Source organism: Manis pentadactyla, chromosome 1, assembly GCF_030020395.1.
Source record: "Manis pentadactyla isolate mManPen7 chromosome 1, mManPen7.hap1, whole genome shotgun sequence".
NCBI lineage: Eukaryota > Metazoa > Chordata > Mammalia > Pholidota > Manidae > Manis > Manis pentadactyla.
In genome coordinates, this window is record NC_080019.1 from 180,216,374 (window position 1) to 180,239,006 (window position 22,633).

The 22,633-nt window shown below is 33.5% G+C and overlaps 1 protein-coding gene across 10 annotated transcripts in view; it reads right to left on the minus strand.

The window, feature by feature from the left end:
- ZNF148 (zinc finger protein 148) overlaps nt 1-22,633 on the minus strand; it is a 137,927-nt gene that overhangs the window by 39,743 nt on the left and 75,551 nt on the right. For all 10 annotated transcript variants that reach the window (XM_036905050.2, XM_057503520.1, XM_036905104.2 and 7 more), the window contains one exon: nt 2,400-2,525. In XM_036905050.2, the coding sequence (XP_036760945.1) occupies nt 2,400-2,525 (126 nt within the window). The remainder of the gene's footprint in view (nt 1-2,399; nt 2,526-22,633) is intronic.

Genomic DNA, 22,633 nt, shown 5'->3' on the forward strand with positions numbered 1-22,633 from the left:
GCCTAAAATTACGAAAAACAAGTTTGGTATGACCAGTAACTGAAGAAATTAAAAGTCAAGCTATAATGAGACACCCATCTTAAACTACAAAAAAAAGCCGAATCTCATACAAGGCTGGTGGACTGACACACCTTAGGGACGTCCACTGCAGGTAGCAGTGTACTGGCACATTTCTCCAAGGAGTAACATTACTAAGACACCCTTTTAAAAAACTGTGCCCTGTATTCAGCAGTGATCTAGCAGTGATTCAACAAGAACTATACACAAATATTTTAAGTGCACTATGATTTAAAATGAAAGCAAAGAGTAAAAAACTTTCCAACAACATAGTAATCATCACTTACGTGATATATCAAAAAACAATAAAATCTTTATTAAAATCATTAATACATTTAAATGCAAAAATAACTTATACTTTAAGTGTGAAAAAATCAGGAAATTCATTCTATCTACATAAATCTGAAGATAGAAGAGGAGGATGGAAGAAAATTAAGGTAGTTATTTCTAGGCAATGTGATTATGGGTTATTTCAGCCTCTGTATTTTTCAAAGTTTTCTACAGTAGGCATACTTACACATCCCAAAAGCAATGGTATGTTAGTAAATAAATGTTTAACAACAGATTAATAAGGAGTCAGAGGTTGGGAAGTACTTGCTGATTTCCCTGGTGTGAATACTACGAGAAATTTTAAGCTACCAATGGTTTTAGCACTGGCCTGCAAAATTCCTAAAAACTTAGCCATCAGCTCTAGCAAGCCAATACAAGCTGGCTCCAGCACACAGAGCAGTTCAAAAGGATACAAAATATATGATGTTGACTATGATTTAAATCACAAATGCAAAAACAAGCAGCAATCAAAGTAAAAAAGGTCATGTTACAACATGATCTTTTTAAAAAAGCCCTTTTCACCATATGAAGAAAGAAAACAAAAGATGAAAAATAACTATAAAATATAAATACACTGCATGAGATTCAGAGACTTCTTAGGAGTAACAGAATGCTGCTTATAGTCAACTATTACTGTACTGAAGATGTGGAAAAAAAGCAGGCGAAGGGGAGGGGTTGGGGTGGGGAAAGGGTGAGGCTGATAAAGGGGCACAGTAATTCACGATCACAATATTAAGATCACAGGGATGGTGGTAGAGCATGGAGAATTTAGTCAATGATTATGTAACATCTTTTCTATGCTGATAGATAGTAACTGCACTAGAGCGGGTGAGGACTGAATATGGGTGACTGCTGAACCACTGTGTTGTACATCTGAAACCAACATAAGATTGTACATCAATAGTGTAAGATAAATTCTAACCAAAATAAGCAGGCAACGAGAGGTAACAAAGGGCCGGGCAGTTTATTTGAGCGCAATCTTGGGTGAGGTTCACGAGTCTGAAACACAGGCTGGAGAAGTCGCGCCCAGCAGGGCAGGCAGCGAGTTTTTAAAGAAGGTAGCGGGAGGCAGAGCATAGATGTACAGCGGCGCGAGGATTGGCTAGCCTAAGGCACATTTTTTAGGTTCGGAGGGGGCAGCAGCTGGGGACTTTGGCACGTCATCAGTGTCCGACGTGCTCACCCCTCTCCCCAGTGCCTCCAACCTTACAAACAGTACTTCAATTAAAAAAACTATTAGCAGTCTACGTACAAGTTACACGTGGAAGAGAAAATGCTGTAAATGCAAAGCAAGAAACAGGTACAGAAATCTGTATAGCACTGTTAACAGCAGTGAAAAATGGGAAACCCAAATACAGACTAGAAAATTGAGATATTAATTGTGATATATATACATAATAGATGAGAAAATAGTGACAACTAAATACAGTTACAAAACAATATAGATCCAAAAAAAAAAGGGCAGGCGATTCCTACTAGTATTTACTGGGTCACTTATTTTTTTACCAGTCCATTCATTCACCCATGAAGTATCTACTGAGGGTCTGTTATGTCTACTATTTCGGGCTCTTGGGACACGGCTCTGAATAAAATGACATTTCTACCCTCTTGGAGCTTATATTCTAGTACAGGTTAAACTCATTACCTTTTCCTGACAAGTAACTGGTGTTGAATTTTCCTGAAACTGTATTATTAAAATAAGTAAAACTAAAATGAAGGAGAAACATACCACTTGTTAGTTTTTATAGAAAAGAAAGACACGGAGAAAGAAAAGTTTGTTTTTAGGGAAAAATATGGCAAAAGAGAAGAAAAATTGAAAGCAATAGCACACCACCTCCATGTAGTCACTCATAACTCCCTCCTGGGGAAGCTGCTGCAACATTCCAACTTTACTATGCCATGTGAGACTTTTTCTGTCTGCCTTATTGTTCCAGCCAGACTCCTACCCATTAGATTGACCAAGAGTTTGGGATTAACAGGTTAGGGACCACCACCTTAATATATTCTCTTACTTTTGCAGGAGAACGTTGTTTCCGTTTCTTCTTTTTCTGTAAGTCTACTGGCTCTCTGATTTGTTTTTTGTCTCTCATCAGTTGCTCAGATACATCAGGAAAGGTAATTTCCTGCTTTACATTTATCTGTTTAAAAAAAAAAGCCAATTTTAGAAATAAAAAGTCCACTGTGACAAAAAGCCATTGTATGTTTAATCCTTTACTAACCCTACATATACATAAGTGCTCCCAGAATGATTATCTATAGGTGTATGTGCAAGTATATAGTTGGAGAATTAAAAGGCAAATGAAAAATAACAATGAAAAGTTCATAAACTGAGAGATAAACTAACATTTTACTAAAATCTACCTGAAAAAGAAGATTAAAGATACCCTGGGAAAAGGTGATTAAAAGATGTCACAGAATAAAGTAGAGGTCGGACACAGTACCCACTTTCACTTCCACATTTAAGGAAACTGATGCTGAGGTTAAAAGCACAAAAAAAGATTAAATTCCAAAAATCAAACAAATACTAGGGGACAGTAATAAGGGTATTCAGGCTTCACAATGGGCTTTTTCTCAATTTACAAAATATCATGAAAACAACCCAAAATTCTAAAAGGTAATCACATCAAAAGAAAAGACTAACAGTGAAAATGTAATTATCTTTAAGCTCAACACTTTTGACAGTATCTTAGCAAGTATTTTCCTAGCCACTACAACAAGCCATCATCAAATATGTGTTTATAGAGTTGCACATGGTTTTAGGCCACTGCTATGCACAAGACATAATGCCAATTATACAATAAGTAGAGATACTACAAGAAACATTAAGATGTCAACAGTGTTATCCCATCTTGAGCTGCCAGTCCTCATAAAGAGTTGCTTGTCTTTAAAAAATACACCAACATTCTAAGATCACTAATGGTAATGTCAATTCTCTTCCAAATTTATGGTGCTCAGTCATCCACTCCTCACTACATTTTCAATCTATCCTTGAAATGAAAAACACAAGAAACTTAAAACTAAGAAATTTTCAACTCAACGAGCTATGAAAAACATTAAAATCCTCAACCCTTCCTCCATCTGAGGACATAACAAAAGTCTGCAACATGGAAGTGGGCCCCTCACCCTACAATGTTACACCCTGATCTCAGACTTCCAGCCTCCAAACCCTGAGAAATAAATGTTTTTTATAAGCATAGAAGAAAATATTTGATAATAATCCAGTAACTACAATGAGCTAATAGCTACATTAAAAAAAATACTTAAAAAATGGTGCAAAAGATTATAAACATCTTACAGATTCATAGTGTCAAGTTGAAAGGCATGGCTGTGCAGAAGGGGTTCATGAGGAAAATGCAACAAAAGTCAGGAATTTCAGAATGACAAAATAAAAAATAAGATCCTTTCATAAATTCCTGAAATGTAAGCAGTGTATCGCTAGTCAAGGAGAATGTTAACACAAAAACATGATGTAAATTTAGTTAATAACTCCTTTATCAGGCTGTAGGATAAAACTAGTGACCATTTCTTGGCTTCTTTCAATACCATTATTTGGAACATAAAACAGAATGATAAAATTGCCACCAACAAGGCTTTGGAATACAGACAGGTTACCATCTCTGACAGGTTAGCAAGTGATGTTTCCTGAAATATAACTATTTTGAACTGAGTATGAGTAAAAGAGAAATGGTAACAGACTATCTAAACAGCTGTTGAATTGCACTGTTCTATTTTGCAGGGGCACCAAAAAGTAGTTCCAGCATTTCTGTCAGCTTATAAATTGCAAAGAAACCATGAAAATGTAATATACAGCAATAAGAAACAGAGGAACTCTTAAGCTAAAGAGTCAAATAGAGTATAAGACACATTTACAAATAAATTTTGCCATTAACAGCTAATCACAAACCCTTAAGTGTCAACAGTAAAGATTAATAATAATATACTAAACCTTTCATTTCCACATACACGGAAAGTGGTATTAGTACTAGCATTTTCAAACATAAGGTACACTTTTTACATTATGAAAGCACAGACCCAAACCTAGAAAAGTACAATGGATTAAAGCACTATGAATGTCAATAGGCACAGAGCAAGTTACATTTTTAGAATGCTCTAATAGATCCACCCTTCATAAAGGGAATAAAATTATCTCCTCAATATATAACATAACCACATACTGAAGTATATGGTCCAGCCTAAGATGCTTAGAAAAGATGTTGGTAAATCCCAAAACATGAAGATATGGGTAAGGTGATGATAAGACAGCTAGAAAGAATAAGTTGCAAAAAGTCTGGAAAAACTTAATTCTTCTTTGGTCCAAAGAAGACAATAATAATCCACAAAAACAGGAAAACTTCTTAAGCATGAAAAAAGAGAAAATAATTCACCCATAAATTGTCTATTCTTTCCTTGAGAACTATCCTTAAAAGAAAATCAAGTTCTGTGTTAACTTTTCACCTAAAATAAACCAAAGTGTAATTAATCAAAACAGGCATCTGCAAATTTGTGGTATTTGAAAAGACTGGTTTGCTGAATTTTTGAAACATACTCATTAGAGCATCAAGAACGCCAGTAAACTAGAAATATGTCAGATTAAAAAAAAAAAAAACAAAAACCCTGGTTTCTTCCTCATTTAAGCTTTACCATTTTACTGTCCCATACACAACCTCATGCTTTCATTTGAGAGCATGAATTTTTCAATGTCGTTCTCACTCCCAACCTAAAAATAACATGAACAGTGTCCATCAACCCCATTCTTCTCTCCTAAGATCTGACAAAATCCAGACATTTCTCCACCTAAAACTCTAAGACCCCTGCTCACTCACCAACTAAAGCCCCTCTAGGCCTCTCATTTTGAGACTAGAGAAGCCATCAGGCATGACTCCCATGTCATATCTACCTTCTATACTCATCTAACTTCTTCCCCAATATCCTAAAAGAGGTAGAGTCCTGAGAGTGCCATGATAGGTCTTTCTTGCTAGTTCTAAAATCTCTCTCTTAATTATCCTAATGTTTTCCTCATTTTTTGATCTTCCTCTTTATTCTCCCAACCTTAAACATAAAGAGCCCTCTCTATATTGAAAAACTCCTTGCCTTGATTCTAATCACTAATAACTCAAGCCCAGAATCCACAATGACATTTTTTTAAGACTGATTTTATTTCTGGTCCCAAAACAAACTATCCTGCTTTTATATCTAACTATTTCATATACCTGTATCTTACCTTGGTCCACGTACCTATATTCATATCTTATATGAAAGATGTTCTTCTTTTGTATTTCCTATAATAGCTTTCACTTATTTATTCATTCATGGCAATTAAGTGCTTGCTATGTGCTAAACTCAGCCTAAAGTAATACAATAAAAGCTTTAAATTTACTGCAATTCTAACATGTGTAGAGCATTATTCTAGATACTAAGAACATATTCTAAACATAAGATCTCCTTTTCAAAGGCCTCAAAAATGTAGATGGAGAATTTTGATGCATTACAAAAAAACAACTGATAATTCAAGACAGCTCATATCAGGCTCAATCTAAGTGAATGGTACAGGGAAGACAAACAGGAATCAAAAGGAGAAATTAATGAGATTTGAAGTAACTGCAAGAGGCTTCACAGAAAAAATGAGTCTTAATCAGAGCTGCAGGTTTATCATATAGATCACCCTTTTTTTTTTCCAAACCTGCTACTCTTCCCAATTTCTTTCTTCAAGATTCAATAATGTTAATAAATGACATAACAAATGTAAATGCACTTAACTAATATACCTTAAATAATGGCATGATTCATGCCAAACATGGCAGACAATGAATAAACATTTCATTTGGCTTGCAGATTTTAGTCTACCCTCTACCCACAACTTCCAAATAAGAAGGTGACTCCGTAGAATTATTTTGGCCTCTTCCTTCTCTTTCTTCTCAATATTCTACATCCATATCCAACAACATTCAATTTCACTCCAATCAATCTTATCAACCTCACTACTTAGGACATTATCATCTCCCCAGTGTATTCTTCCACAAATAAACTAATAAAAAACTGCTTTCTGTCATCTCCCCAGAGAGGAATCTACACTAGCTCCTTGTTGCCCATGGTACTGATTATGCTCTCTCCAATTCAGCTTTCAAGATTCTCTCTGATGTTGAAACCACCTCTCCTCTCCATCTGGAATCCTATGTTCCTTTCAATTCTCAATTCAATTTTTGGCATTTTCATTCATCTTCCCATCCCTACCCTGTGTGAGTAAAAGGAAGTTTTCTTTGTGTTTTTCTCTACACTCTATGCTATTCCTACTGATCTCCAAGGCTCTGCTGCTTCACTACCTCTCTAAAATAATCTTACTCCACAAGCTGCTACTTCTCTGCCTAAAAGCACACTTAAATTTCTCCTAGAAAATAAATTCTCATGAAGCAACATTTTTGTTTTGGACTACTTCCCTCTTTTCATGGCCAAACTTTTAAAGTATAATCTGTAGTAAGCATACAGACAAAATAACTGCCCCCAAATTTAGAGAAATAAGTTATTCTGAGAGTAAAAATAGTATATAGCCATATAAAAAGGATATTTAACTACCACCTGAAGGAAACTGTTCCAAAATGCTGTCAAGGAAACAGGCTGAGTCAAAGTGACTAAAGCCTAACAAGTATTTAAATGTAAAAAGCAAGACATAACACAATTAACTGTACTGAAAACATACTGTCTAAAGAAAGAATGTTATCAATATATGGGAGTATTTGGGAGCCAAGAAAAAGAGAACTTTAAGACCAAGAGTGTATGTGTATTTTTATCTCTGTGTATTTTCAGGATGGTTTTGGGAAGAAGTTAGATGTCACCAGTCAACAGGAAGATTTCTAATTCCAAACTCATCAAGCCACAGAACAGGGAAGGGAGGGGAAGCAACACACTGATGGATAGGCCTTTGTGCTTATCATGAACCACAACCCTCCCTCCTGTCTGACCTATGACTGCGGGTGAAATTCTGAAAGGAGCTATGTTTGTCAGGGTTTGAGCAAGTCCCAGCTATCTTTTGATTTTGAAAAGTTTCAGGAATCCACATTTCACAACAAACATTCTAGCCCATTTTCCTGATATTTCTCACTATAAATATGATTTTGGTTGCTACATCAGCATCTTATAATTTAGATAACTCTAAGATAATGTGGACAAAGTAATCAAATCAAATTATCTTACTGAAATAGTGTTGACCACCCCCCAACTCCACCCTACATAGAAACTCTATTTGTTCAACTTCCACAACATCATGATTTAAGTACTCTCCTGTTCCTCATGGCAGTTCTTCTGAGTCCATCCTTCCAAACATGTGTACCTTTCTTTTGTAATAGTTTCAGTAAATCCGTATCAGTGATACACAAAGTATGGTCCAGGGACTCCTGAAGGTCTCTGACATTCTTTTGGGTGGTCATGAGATCAAACATACTTTCATAATAATATCTGTTATTTTCACTCTCCTCTCACAAGTACGTAGTGGCATTTTCCAGAGGCTAACTAATCTGTGATGTCACCACAGACTGAATGTATTAGCAAACATATGAATCCAGTTATCTTATAAGCCAGACAAGATTTGTAAAACTGTACAACAAATTCAACTTTTTTTAGAAAATAGTGTTATATTTCATTAAAAATGTATTGTGTATTAACCCATAATGGGATTTTTTATAAATTAATAAATAAAAATTTTAATTTATCAGTTTTGATTTCTAAAATGGTAAATATTGGTATATAACCAACATAAGCAAGAGCTGTTAGGAGTCCTCAATATTTTTTTAAAGTAAAGGGATCACAAGACCAAAAATTTGAACTGCTGATCTAGATATGTCTTAACTATACTTTACATTCCCTTCCTCTTCCCCATTCAATCTCTTTTAACACAGATGCCTAGGCCCCACCAGCTTTGTTTGCTGAGATCAGGGAACAAAGACATCCAACATACCTAGCACCCAGAACAAAGTTAAATACCATTATCCATATAAAAGGAACAGGGGCTCCTTGGAGAAGTGACTGATTCCAGGGCCAGGGCAGGAAAAAACAGAAGATGATCATGGAACATCTTGTAGTGCCAGAAGCTACAGAGCCAGAAAAACGGTCAGTATACATCAAAAGAACAGAAGAGCCAGTCTGAAAGAACTCCTAATGGGCAAAGCTGGAACATTTTGAGCAACAAAATAAGTAATGACATTATGGGATTATATCTCACAGAGTAAAATGAATATCCATACTGACATAACTGAAAAAAATAAATGGGGGAGAAGAGATAGCTACAATTAATATAGACCAAAGGAGAAAAATTAAAATCACAATTAGGCAAACACCACATTAATAACTACAGCTAGCAGAGTCCACCAATGGATGCTAAAATCTGTAGGTAAAATTTGAGTAACATGGATATTGAACAGACTCAAAGTATCTCCTCCGAGATCTTTGTTAATTACAAAGGGAAAAATGACTTTACAGTGGGGGAAACTGGCAGGTATCACCTTAACAAAGGGTCATGGTTAATATCACAAGTAGTAAGACACATCCACATCGTGTACTCCCTAACAGGATATACATACCGAGGAGAAAACACATTACTGCGGGACTGTCAAAAAATATAGAGCTTCAAGCTAATCATGAGAAAACATCACACAAATTCAAACTGAGAGAAATTCTAGAAAGTAACTGACCAATATTCATCAAGCCTCAAGGTCACAAAATATGAGAGAATGAGCACAGCCACAGAAAAAAGAAGACTTAAGATACAGAAACTAAATGCGCTGTGGCGTCCTGAACTGAATCCCGGAACAGAAAAAGGACATGAGGGGACAAACAGATCAAATTCAACTAAAGTCTGTAGTTTAATTAGTAGCCCTAATTAATATTAAGTTCCTGGTTTAGGTAACTGTACTATGGTTGAGTGACCTTTGATATTACAGGAAGCTCAGTGATGGGTTTAGGTGAACTCTATACTATTTCTGCAACTTTTTATAAACCTAAAATTATTTCAAAATGAAAAGTTAAATAACCGTTCTAACTTTGTATTTTCTAACTCAAAAATAGTATCCCAAACTCAGGTTGTATACACTAAATATCTTTTCTATTTCAATTATATTTTGATAAAGTTGTTTTTAAAAATACTTAGCATTTATATGGTGTTCTACAAATCTGTGATTTCTCCTCCTCAGCATAATAAACTAAGATTTTTCTCATATATACTGAGTCAGACACTATCCTAGGTACAATGGTTTGGGTAGAGAGGAACATGTTCTCTAGTACAGTCTACTGTGTTTAATTCTGCAGGAACACTATGAGGTATTTTCATCCCATTTAAAAATAAGAAAACTAAGGTCCAGAAAGGTTAAGTTACTTGTGTACAATCCCATTATTTAAGAGGCGAAACCAAATTTAAACTCAAGTCTTTCAAATCTAGCAACTGAGATATTAACTACCATGACCTGTGAATTATTTTTTATCTTCATGTTACTATCAGGAAAATTAAAACTTCATAGAGGTAAGTACCTTAGCCAAGCTATAAGTTTCAATACTGGGACTTAAACCAAGATCTTAAATCTTTTTTGTCCAGTTTTATTTCCATTACTATAACTGCTTCTAAATAAACCTATTTAGACTTATTTTCAAATGATTTTTGCAGGAGCATATTTTAATTTTCCATGTATGAACTATAGTTTGGTTGTTACCAGAATCTAGAAAGAATTTCCAGTGATTCCAAAACATCTACTACTAAAGGGAAAGAAAAATAAATAAGTGAACAAAACACCAATAATTCTTAGGTGAGGAGTTAAGACTTGAGTTTCAATCCTGCCTCTTCCAATTACCATCTGGGTGAACCTGGCTTCCAGAATAGTATGGAAAAAGAAGAAAAGCATAGGTTGGGAGTTAAAAGAAACACAACATAATCCAAATAGTAATACTAGCAGTGTGAAGGTGAACAACTAAAATTTAACCACTTCGTACTTTCTTCCCTATAAAATGGAGGAAATAATCCTCACAGAGTTTCCATAGAGTTAAAAGAGCTTATATATCTGAAGTGTCAACTACAGTACAGAGCAGTGTACAGCAGAGAGATTCCTGATGCCACTCTTATCATAATCATTCCCTCTTTGGTTAATTGGTGGTAGTAATAATATCCAGCTTATACACATCATAAAATCAAATGAGATTACATAAAGAGCATCTTGAATATCTGCAAGTTCTAAACAAATCTTCATGGTTATTAATTATTATCATACAATTACAGATGTGTAATTGCTAGATACAGAGGGTTACTAATGTCTACAGAACATCTCCACCTAGACATGCCACTATCTAGATCTCCATATTGCTAAAAATAAACAATCTTCCTTTTCACACCAGAACCTCCTTCCAAATTTCCTGCCTTTCAATATGCTGTATTTTCCCACTCACTCATAAAGACTCTTAATTTTCTTCTCCACTCCCAACCCAAGACCAAGTCCAGCTGTCTTTTTCCCTCAACATCATATACAAACCTAGAAATTACAGTTTACATTTCCTTTCTAGATCACTTATAAGGATATTAAGTTGGGAATATCATACATTATTAGTGGGAGAATAAACTTATCAACATTTATGGTCTACAAATTGGCCATTACATATCAAGTCTTAAGAAATTGATACTGAATAATCTCACATGACAACACTGTCTACATGTAACATCACATTATTATTTATGATAGTAAAAAAAAAGTGCCAACAGTCTAATATCCAGTAATAAAGAAGTACTGAGATAAATTACAGGACAGGTGTTTGACATACAGTTATTAGAAATTTTACTCTGAATATTAGTGACAGTGAAATGCTTATGATTTAAGATTAAGTGACAAATATATAAATGTATTTTTACAATTTTGTTCAAACAAATACATATGCAGCAAATCTTATATAAACACACACATACATACACAGAAAAACAAAAAAAGGAAACACTAACATGCTAACAATGAAATGTTAGTAGTGATTATTCTATAGTAGTAAGATCACAGCAATTTTCATTATTCTTTTTAGTTTAATATTTTTCACATTTTCTCAATAAGTATGTGTAACTTTATAATCTTAAAAAGATATTAAGTCCAGTCTTAGTATAAATACCTAGAATTAATCAAGGAAAAAATCTATCTTACTATGCTAAGTTGTTCTAAGAATGGAACATTAAGCCAGAAAAAGAGAAACTGAAAAAAATTTTGAGTGGAAAAAAAAAAGCCATAAAATCTTGATCCCTATCTCACATCATTAGTAAAAGTCAATTCCAAATGGATTGTTAATCTAAATGGGAGAGGAAAACCATAAAGCTTCTAGAAGTTAAAGGGAAATATCTTTGACCTTAGGGTAGCAAAGGATTCTTAAACAGGATATACACAAAACACTAACCAAAAGGAAAAGACTTAAAAACTGAATTTTATTAACATTAACTTCTGTTTTTATAAAGAGTAAAAATGCAAATCAGAGTAGAAAAGATGACTGCAATATATACATAATCCAATAAATAGAGCTACTACAAATAAGTCAGAAACAAACTAACAGGAAAGTGAGCAAGAGATGAACATAAACCTTACAAAAAAATAATATGCAAATTATCAGAAAATGTGGAAAGTTATTTAATTTCATTAATTATCAGTGAAATGTATCCTAAAATCACATTGTGATACCACTACTGAACCACCATCATGGCTAAAATTAAAATGACTGACATTACTAAATACAAAGGATATGGAACAATTAGTCTTAATCAGCAAAACAACTTAAAACACCTTTTGGCAATATCTACAGAAGCTGAACATATGCATACCCATCAAATTCAATCCTAAGTACAGAACCAACAGAAATGCATATGTACATGCACCAAAAGACACATCTAAGAATATTCACAACAGCACTTTTCATAATAGCCAACATTTGGAAATAATAAAAATGCCTATTACACTAGTATGAATAATTTTGATATAGTCACACAACTGACAATTATATAGAAATGAGAACTACTACTACATGCAGTAACATGGATATATTTCATAAACAATGTAAAACAACAGTAGATAGCGCATGACTGTACTTACAATGAATTCAAAATCAAGTAAAACTAATAGACCATGAGAAAAGTGTTAGGGCAGTGGTTATTGTTAGGAATTAGGGGAGGGATATGACTAAGAGGGACAAAAGAGGGGAGGGCCTCTGGGATGCTGGTAATGCTTTATGTCTTGATTTTGGTAAAGATTATTATACAAGTATGTTCACTTTTGAGAAAATTAACTTACAATTTGGGCACTTTTCTGTATGAGTATTTCAATAAAAAATACACCTAGAGAAATAGCATTACAAATGTGCAAATATGTAATATAGATACAAGAAACATGCTATGTCTATATCTATAGATACAAGCATGTTTCTTTCATCATTATTATATTCAAATCTAGTAATAATGTAATCCATCAATAAGGGAGCAGCTTAACAAAATAAGGTACACCATTTAATCAGTTACTTAAAATAAATAAGCCAGTTTTATACACAACATGGTAATTTCTATAAGATGTTAGTAAATTAATAGTGCAAATTTCAAAAGCATACAAATAGCAATATCCAATTTACGCAAAACAAAATATATATTTTTATATTTACAAAACATAGAATACACATATGCTCTCTATGTTTGACTATAAATTAAAAATTTTCCACAAGGGTATCAATATTAGTAATTATCTCTTTGGAATTAGAGTAGGCAAGTGTTAGAAACAAGAAACTTTAACTTTCTCTTCTGTGTCATTTTAATTTTTACAATGAATATATACTCCTTTTATAATAAATGACATCACATAATTATGAAAAACAAAGTATACATCTCTGAAACTGATATACCTAGGCTGACCCTATCATGGCCTTATGCATAATGATTTCCAATTTGCATACCACTGACATAAGTAAGAGAGTATAACTCTCATTCAGTATCTCTGTCTCACAATTCCAAATCACTCAGACCTCAAAGATAAGATGGAACTATATTAAAAGTGTTTAGAGACTGGCTATGTTATCAATCTAGGAAGAAATCTATTAATAATTTGTCTATCTAAGGGGGAAAATAAGATAAATTGAGTCAAGCAACTTTAAAAGCATGGGAAGATACTGAAAAATAGGTCATTCTAGGCTAACCCCCTAAAACAACCTACCAAAAAAGATTCCTTTTATCTTTTTCAGGTGAGTTGAAATCATAATAAATAAGCAATATCATGACTCTCACCAGGAAAAACTATGAAGCAAGCTTACTCACTCCTTGTTTTCTGCTCAAATATTGATTCCTATCAAATAGGGTGCTTTCTAAGAGCAATATAGCATGTGAGTAAAATATTGTTAAAAAAAATAGAAAGAAATGTTATAAATTACTATCTGTTCTCCTTAAAAGCCAATGCAATCACCCCAAAAGACAAGGGCCCAACAGCCAATGACAATAATAAACTATTTCTGAATCCCTCAAATGAACTTTAAAAGAAATGTAATAGTAGTAAGAATTGGCTATAACTAATAAGTGACTGTTGAAAAGCATACAATGTAATGACAATAACAGTTGGGAGCTAGCTAAAAGAGAGAAGAAACATACCCTATGAATGACTATTTAAGCAAGCAAGTACAAAGGCAAACAGATTTGTCACCTTCCAGGAAGATTGCTGAGTATCATTTGTCACCAATAAATGCAATCCAATTCTGAAATTAAACCAGAGTACAAAATATGTGGCAAAATAATAAGTATCTTAAAATCACTGAAATGAGTAAAATGATTTTTTTAATACAGAAAAAAAGTAATCACTCATTTTAAGATATATCCTCAAACTCCTCGCATCAGCATATTTGGTTTTTATTGACTGAAGCAGAAGGTATTTGGAAAATTAACTATACAATCCTCCTTAAACTAATGATAGGATTTAAGGAAATTTAAAACAAGAGGTCTTACTACCTATGGCCAAACATATTTCGAGTCTCTTAGACCATTAAACAAAATAATCATAAATACAAAATGCACAATTCTGCTTAAATTTTATTCATGCTGTTTTATAGTACAGAAATTCATGACTAAAATAAAATGCTAAGTGAATGCTAAAGTATATTTTTTCAGTTTTAAATACCTGAAATACTTTACATTTTATTATACCATTATATGACTACAAATATGATTTATAGCTCCTAATTTATAACATCTTTTTGCTCAAGTGCTATAATCCAACAGCTTTCTAGAAAACAATTGTAGCATGTATCATGAATTATAATTTGCTCATTTTGTTCAGACATGTCTAAACTCTTCAAATGCTTGCCATCAAACTTGAAAAATAAAGACCATAAAGAGTTATGATTTCCCAGTTCCTCTTAAAAAGGAAAAGCCAAATACTTTTTTTCAAATTTCTAAAATAAATTTAGTTTCTGAGTTGCAAATCTTTCTAACACAGTGCTATCTAATAATAAACTCTCTGCAATGATGGAAATGTTCTTTATGCTGTCCAATACAGAAGCTATATGTGGTTATTGAGCACCTGAAATGTGGCTAATGAGACTAAGGAACTGAAATATTAGATTTTGAAATATCTGATTTTAATTCAAATTTCTAACACATTAGAAAACAAAGTTCTGATGAGTAAGCTATAAACATTCAAAAGTTGGCCTACAGATTGCTGTTGAAAACGTAGGACCACTCAATTTGGGTGACTGACTTAGAAGTAGTAAGATCAAGATAAATCCTGAAAACCAGAAATTATCATAAATGAAGACCCTTTACCTCAACTGTCACAAAACACCAGGAAGTTTACACAGGCTACACAACCTAAACGGCTATTAACAAATCAACAAAACTCAAAACTCAACTTTTTGACTACACCAAAACAAAACTCTGTAATATAAAGTTCTTTGTGACTCCCAAATGATTGAGCAAATAAAAGAAGAAAACCATTAACAGGTTCAGTATCTATTTTTTAAAAGCTTTAGCATACAATCTAGAAAAAATGAAAGGCCTTTTAGCTTAAGTTTTCACACTTTTGGGGACCTGGATCATATTGTTCTAGATCAATGTCCTCTCTTAATTCAAGACTGTATATTCAAGATCCAAACACTTGTCCTTTATTATTCTGCCTTATCAGCAGTAATGCATAAGAAAGGATATAATTTTTCATGTCTGTTATGTTCTACTATAAGCAATGCTACACTAATCCTAAATTCTGCCCATATGGTATATAGCACGAGACAACTTTTCATTTATTCATTCCCAGAATGGACTCATATTTATCATTATCTAGAAGGAATAATAGGACTCAATTATGGATTATTCATACATATGGAATATCAAGCAGACATTTAAGAAATATTAGAAGAACAAGGAGTTGAAAAAAGTCCAAAACATGCTGCAAGTGAAAAGAGTAGATAATAAGCAACATGATCCTAAGCATGGTATGCATATCAAAAAATCATAGAACAGTACACATACCAAAATGTTAAGAATGGTGGTAGGGGTATTATAGGATACTTATTCTTGAGATATGTACATGAATATTCATAGCAGCTTCATTTGTAATAAGCAAACATGGCAACAATGAAAATGCCCCCTAATAAGTTAAGTTAATGGTTAAACAGAGGTAAATCCATACCACAGAATGCCACTATAACAAAAAAGAACAAATTGTTCATATATACAACAACTTGAATGGCTCTTGAGGGTATTATGCTAAGAGAAAAAGGTCAACCTCAAAAGGTCACATGCTGTATGATTCCACTGATAAAACATTCTCCAAATGACAATGTTATAGAAATGGAAAACAGAACAGGGGTAGGATATCTAAGGGTTAGGAATGGTGGAGGGGAAAAAGAAGTATGACTACAAAACGGTAGCCCCAGGGAGATCTTTGTTATCATGGATTAGTTCTGTGTCTTGATTGTGGTGGTGATTATATATATTCCAAGTGTGATGAAGTATACAACATTGGACACGTTGTATCAATGTTAATTCCTGATTTTGAGATTGTATTATTGTTAAGGAAAACGTAACCACTTGAGGAAGTTAGGTGAAGGGTACATGGGACCCTTCTGTACTATTTCTGCAGCTTCCTATGAAACGTAACTTTAAAATTAAGTTAAAAAAAAAATAAAATGATAAACCTTGTCCCCTTCCCTTCCTGCTCCTCCCTATCCACTTATTCTCCATGAAGCTATAAGCTAAAGAAGAACAAGGAATAAGACCCCAGACAAGATGAAGAGGGAATCTGCAGGGGCAGCTGCCCAAAGCAAAATATCAGAGCACACAAGGTGAGAAGGTTCTCCACACACAGAAGTGTAGCACAGCATGAGGTGTCAGAGCCTAAGCAGCGTAAGGAGGTTCTACATTGTGGAAGGACACCCTGGAGCAAGGTGTCAGAAACTGAGTGGGGTGAAGAAGGTATCAAAGACTGGGTCCAGTGTATAAGGAGGGCTCCAAATGGTCATGAGGCCCAATACAAGTTGTCAAAGAACATACAGGGGGAGGGAGCCATTCATGCAGGGGACAGGAGGTGGCATACACTGCCACAGACTATCGGAGCCTGGGTAGAGTGAAGAAGGCATCTGCCCAGGAAGGCAGTTGGCACTGAAGGAAAAATGGTTACATATTGGGAGTGGGAATATGATCAAGTAAATAGGAATTAAGGATTAACAGGAGCCAGATTTCTCATGTCTAAGAAGAGAATTATAAAATATAGAAGGGAGAAGACTAAATTGTACTCTGGTAATGGACTGTAATTGGAGGCATAGTGTGAACTCATGATTTTTAATACTAGTAGATATAGAGATAATTACATATGTAAATAAATACATACATACATACAAATGCATATAACTTTTATTTATTTGTATTTGTTTATATATTTTTACTTTATTTGTTTATATTTATTCACTCATTCATTCTCTGGCACCGTCCACTGACAGTCCTGGGAGCAGCTTTACTGCGACAGCAATGAGCAGCACCCAGAACTTGGCTTCTAAATACCATGTTCCACTAAAATGAACTAGGGCTCCTTAGCAAAATGGATGATTCCAGGTTTGAGACAGGAAAAATATTAGTCAAGAATATCTTGTAGAAGACGACAAGGAAGTGCTGAAAAGATTAATGGGCCATGTCAAAAGAACACAGAAGCCAGCCTGAAGAGGCTCTAATTGGCCAAATATTAAACCAAGCATCAAAATAATCACAGTAATAGATTTTAACACAATGAAAAAAATAAAACTCGTAAGTCCACATTGACACAAATAAATAAATGAATAAATTAGAAAGTGAGATGGGGAATGAGATTAATTTTACAGGGGCAAAACCTGGCAGACAACATATTAATCAACTGATCTAAGTGAACCATCAGAATGGGGCAAATAAAACTATGTGCCTCTTATTAGAATACAACGGCCAACAGCACCACCTTTTGCAATATCCCAATGCCTAAAGATAAGTCTCAGTAAGAGGAAAAGTCAGATAAACCCAAACTGAGAGACATTCTACAACATAAATGGTCTATAATTTTCAAGTACTATATGATCATAAAATTTTGGAAGTGAAGAACTAACTCAGACTAAAGAAAGAGGCATAACAATTAATACAATACATAATTCTGAACAGGGTCTTTTTTTTTGCAAACAAACTAATTGTTGCATATCAAGATCAGTAAGGATATAAAAGAGATGAATAGCCAACTTGAGCTAATTGACATTTACAAAATAACAAACCCAATGACTGCCAGAATACACACACTCTTTTCAAGTGAATATAGAATATTCACCAAGTAATGACATGTTGGGCCCTAAAACAAGTCTTAATTAATTAAAAGGACTAAAATCATACATTACACATTCTCTGACCATAATGTTTACATATCAATGACAAAAATATATCTGGAAAGTTTCAAAATATTCAGAAATTAAGCAAACCCCTTCTAACTCATGAGTCAAAAACAAACCACAAAAAAAGTCCAGAAAAGTTTATACCTTTAAATGTTTACATCCAAAAACAAAGATCTAAAATAGTCATCTAACCTTCTACCTTAAAAAGCTAGGAAAAGAACAAATTTAGACTAAGTAGAAGAAAATAACAGCAAATGAAGATGAATTAAAGTGAACAATAGTGATAATCAATAAAACCAAAACTTGACTCTTCGAAGAGACGAAATTGGTAAGTCTCTACCCAGAGTCATCAGGAAAATGACAAATCACACTATCAGGAATAAGAAGAAGAAAATTATAAATCCTTTAGAAAATAAAAGATAATACTATGAAAAATTTTGTTCTTAAAGAAACAAGAAGAAATGGACAATTCCCTTAAAAAATGCAACTTACCAAAATTGGTTCAAGAAAAAAATTTTAAATCTGAGAAGCCTTAAAAAAGTTTTAATAATTGAATTTGGCATTAAAAACTTTCCCATAAAGAAAACTCAGCCCCAGATTAACTTTATGGGTGAAGCCTATCAAACATGTAAGGTAGAAATAATAACAATCTTAGGCAAACTTTCAGAAAATAAGGGAGGAAATACTCCTAACCATTTATGAGGCCAGTATCTAAGTCACAGATACTGCAAGAAAACTAATATCCCTCATAAACGTACACATAAAAATTCTTTAAAAAAATGAGTAAACTGAATCCACCAAAATATAAAAAGGACAACACATCAAGACCACATATGAGATATCCCAGGAATGCAAGGTTGGTTTAACATCTGAAAATCTATTGATGTAATTTACCATATTACGATAAGGAGAAAAAAAATGATAATCTAATAGATGCAGAAAAAGCATTTGATGAAGTTATACATCCATTCATAGTAAAATAATATCTCAGTGAACTAGAAAGATTCTTCAACCTAATAAAGATTATCTGTGAAAAACCTACAGCTAAAATAATACTTGGTGAAAAACTGAATACAGTCCTTTAAGATCAGGAACAAGGCAAAGATGTTTACTACCACTTCTATTCATACCCTATTCAGTGTGGTAAGGAAGGAAAAAGAAGTAAAAGACATATAAATTGGAATAGAAGGTATAAAAATGTATGGACAATATGTATCAGACAATATATGAATAAACCTAAGAATCTACAAAATGCTGGAACTAATTAGTACATGTAACAAGGTCACGGGAAACAAGGTCAATATTTAAAAAAACTATTTCTATAGACTAGTCATGAACAATTAAACATAAAATTATAAATACCATTTACAATGCACTTAAAGCATGAAATACTAGGGGTAAATTTAACAAAATTATGTCCACTAACTCTACACTGAAAACTATAAAACAATACTTAAAGAAAATCAAAACAAACAATGATACACCATACTTGTGGCTTGGAAACCACTACTGTTCAGATGTTGGTTTTCTTCAAGTCAACATGTAGAATTAATGTAGTCCCAAAAAAAGTGAAACTGAAAGGCTGATTCTATATTTTATATGAAAATGCAAACAACCTAGAAGAGTCATAACAGTCTTACAAAATTGAGGATTTATGTCATTTCAAGGTTTACCGTAAAAGATATATCAAGACAGTGTAACAGTGATGTAAAGACAGATACTAGATCAAACAAAATGAAAACACATGATTAATGATTTAACTTCTATAAAAATGACCCCCCCAAAATTAAGACTTCTACAACAATGTTCACAGCAGCTTTATTCACAAAGGTTAAAAACCACATATAACACAACCATAAAAAGGGAAATGAATAAACAAATTTTAGAATAACAAGAGAATATTAATCAACAATGAAAAGGAATGAACTTCTTACTGATACACCCAATAAACATGGATAAACTGCAAAAACATTATACTGAACAAAAGAAGCCATAAGCGAGAGTTACACATGATTCCATTTACATGAAGTTCTCAAGGAACAACACTAATCTATGATGGAAGGGGAAAAAAAATCAGAACAATTGTTGTGGAGGGGACTGACCAGAAAGAAACACAAAAAACTTTAAGGAAGACAGAAATATTCTGGATTTTGATGGGCTGAGGGTTATATAAGCTTATGTAGTTGTCAAAACTCTGAACTATAAACTTCGTATGTATGAACATTTCACTTTAAGTTTTTCCTCAATTTAGAAAAATATATATATTTTCACTCAAAAATTCTTTGTCTACTATAGCCCAAGTATTGGGAAAAAACAGTAAAAATGCAGGAGCCAGAAGAAACCTTTATACTCTTGCAGGCATAGAAATTCAAAATGTTAGTTACAATAATGAAAAACATACAGAAGAGAAAGCTTTTAAGCTGAGAAGTGAAAAATGGTAGATTGCCAAAGAATATTACTGGTATGCACAATATGAACAGAAGTAACAAAAAATTAGAGTGGAAATAGGCAATTAAAGTAATCTGATATGTTTAAAGTATGAATGGGAAAGAAGGGTTTACACTACTGTGTTAAGGGGCTGGACAAGATAAGAAACCTGATGATGAACACTCAGCCCATGCAAAAGGGTACTGTTCTGGCAACAAAGAACCTCTGAAAAGGTTTTAGCAGGGGGGGTGAGAAGTGTTATGTCTCATTTTGGAAAGATCGATATACAAACTGTGAGAAATATAGTATGGACAAGGCTCAGGATAAACTCCGTCCTATAAAAAGGCTATTGCAATCTATAGACTATTTCATTCACCAAAAGAACACACATTCTTCTCAAGTTCACATGGAAAACTTACCAAGACACACAACAATCAGGGCCAAAAAGCATACCTTACCAAATTTAAAAGAACTGAAATCATACAATACATGGTCTCAGATCACAATGGAATTAAACTAGAAATAACAACAGAAAACTAGCTAGAAAATCCCAAAATATTTGGAGATTGCACAACACACTTCTAAACACAGGGACCAAAGAAGAAATCTCAGGAGAAATTAAATGATACATTCAACTAAAGGAAAATTAAAAATACAACTTATCAAAACTTATGGAATGCAGCAAAAGCAGTGCTTGTTAGGAAATTTACAGCATTGAACGCACATGTTGGAAAAGAAGTTGATACCTATAATCAATCATCTAAACTTCCACTTCAGAAAACTAGAAAAGAAGCAAATTAAATCGAAAACAACACAAGAAAATAAATCATAAATATCAGAGAAGAAATCAGTGAAACTAAAAACTGAAAATCCATAAAGAAAATTAAAAGCCAGTTCTTTTAAAATATCTCTGAAGTACCATGAGCTAACCAATTGTGCCACTGGAACTATTAAAATATCAATAAAAATGGTAAGTCTCTACTGGGGGAGAGGAAAATAGGGAATTGTTTTTCAGTGTGTATAGAAATTCAATTTTGTAAGATGAACAGTACTAGAAATGTGCTATACAGTAACATGAATATAGTTAACACTACTGATCTGTACACTTAAAAATTAAGATGGTATTTATAAAATGGGGGTAGGGAGGGAGGTAGCAGAAAGCCTCTAGTAGGCAAAGAGAAAAGAGAGAGAAGACATAAATTACTAATACCAGAAATGAAGAATGGGGACATCACTGCAGACCCCATAGATGCTAAAGGATAATAAAGAAATACTAAAACAACTCTATGACCACATTTGATCACCTAGATGAAATGGACTAATTCCTTGGAAGACAAAATCTACCAAAACCCAAAGACATACAAAGACTAAAAGTGAAAGGCTGGAAAAAGGTATTTCATGCAACTAATAAGGAGAAAAAGCAGGAGTTGCAGTACTGGTATCAGACAAAATAGACTTCAAAACAGAGAAAGTCACAAGAGACAAAGAAGGACATTACATAATGATAAAAGGGTCAATTCAACAATTGGATATAACCATTATAAACATCTATGCACCCAACACAGAAGCACCTACATATGTGAAACAAATACTAACAGAATTTTAAGGGAAAACAGAATACAATGCATTTATTCTAGGAGACTTCAACACACCACTCACTCCAAAGGACAGATCAACCAGACAGAAAATAAGTAAGGACACAGAGGCACTGAACAACACACTACAACAGACAGACCTAACAGACACCTACACAACTCTACACCCAAAAGCAGCAGGATACATATTCTTCTCAAGTACACATTGAACATTTTCCAGAGTGGACCACATAGTAGCAGGCCATAGAAAGAGTCTCAGTAAATTAAAAAAGATTGAAATTGTACTAACCAGCTTCTCAGACCACAAAGGTATGAAACTAGAAAAAAATTACACAAAGAAAATGAAAAATCCCACAAACACATGG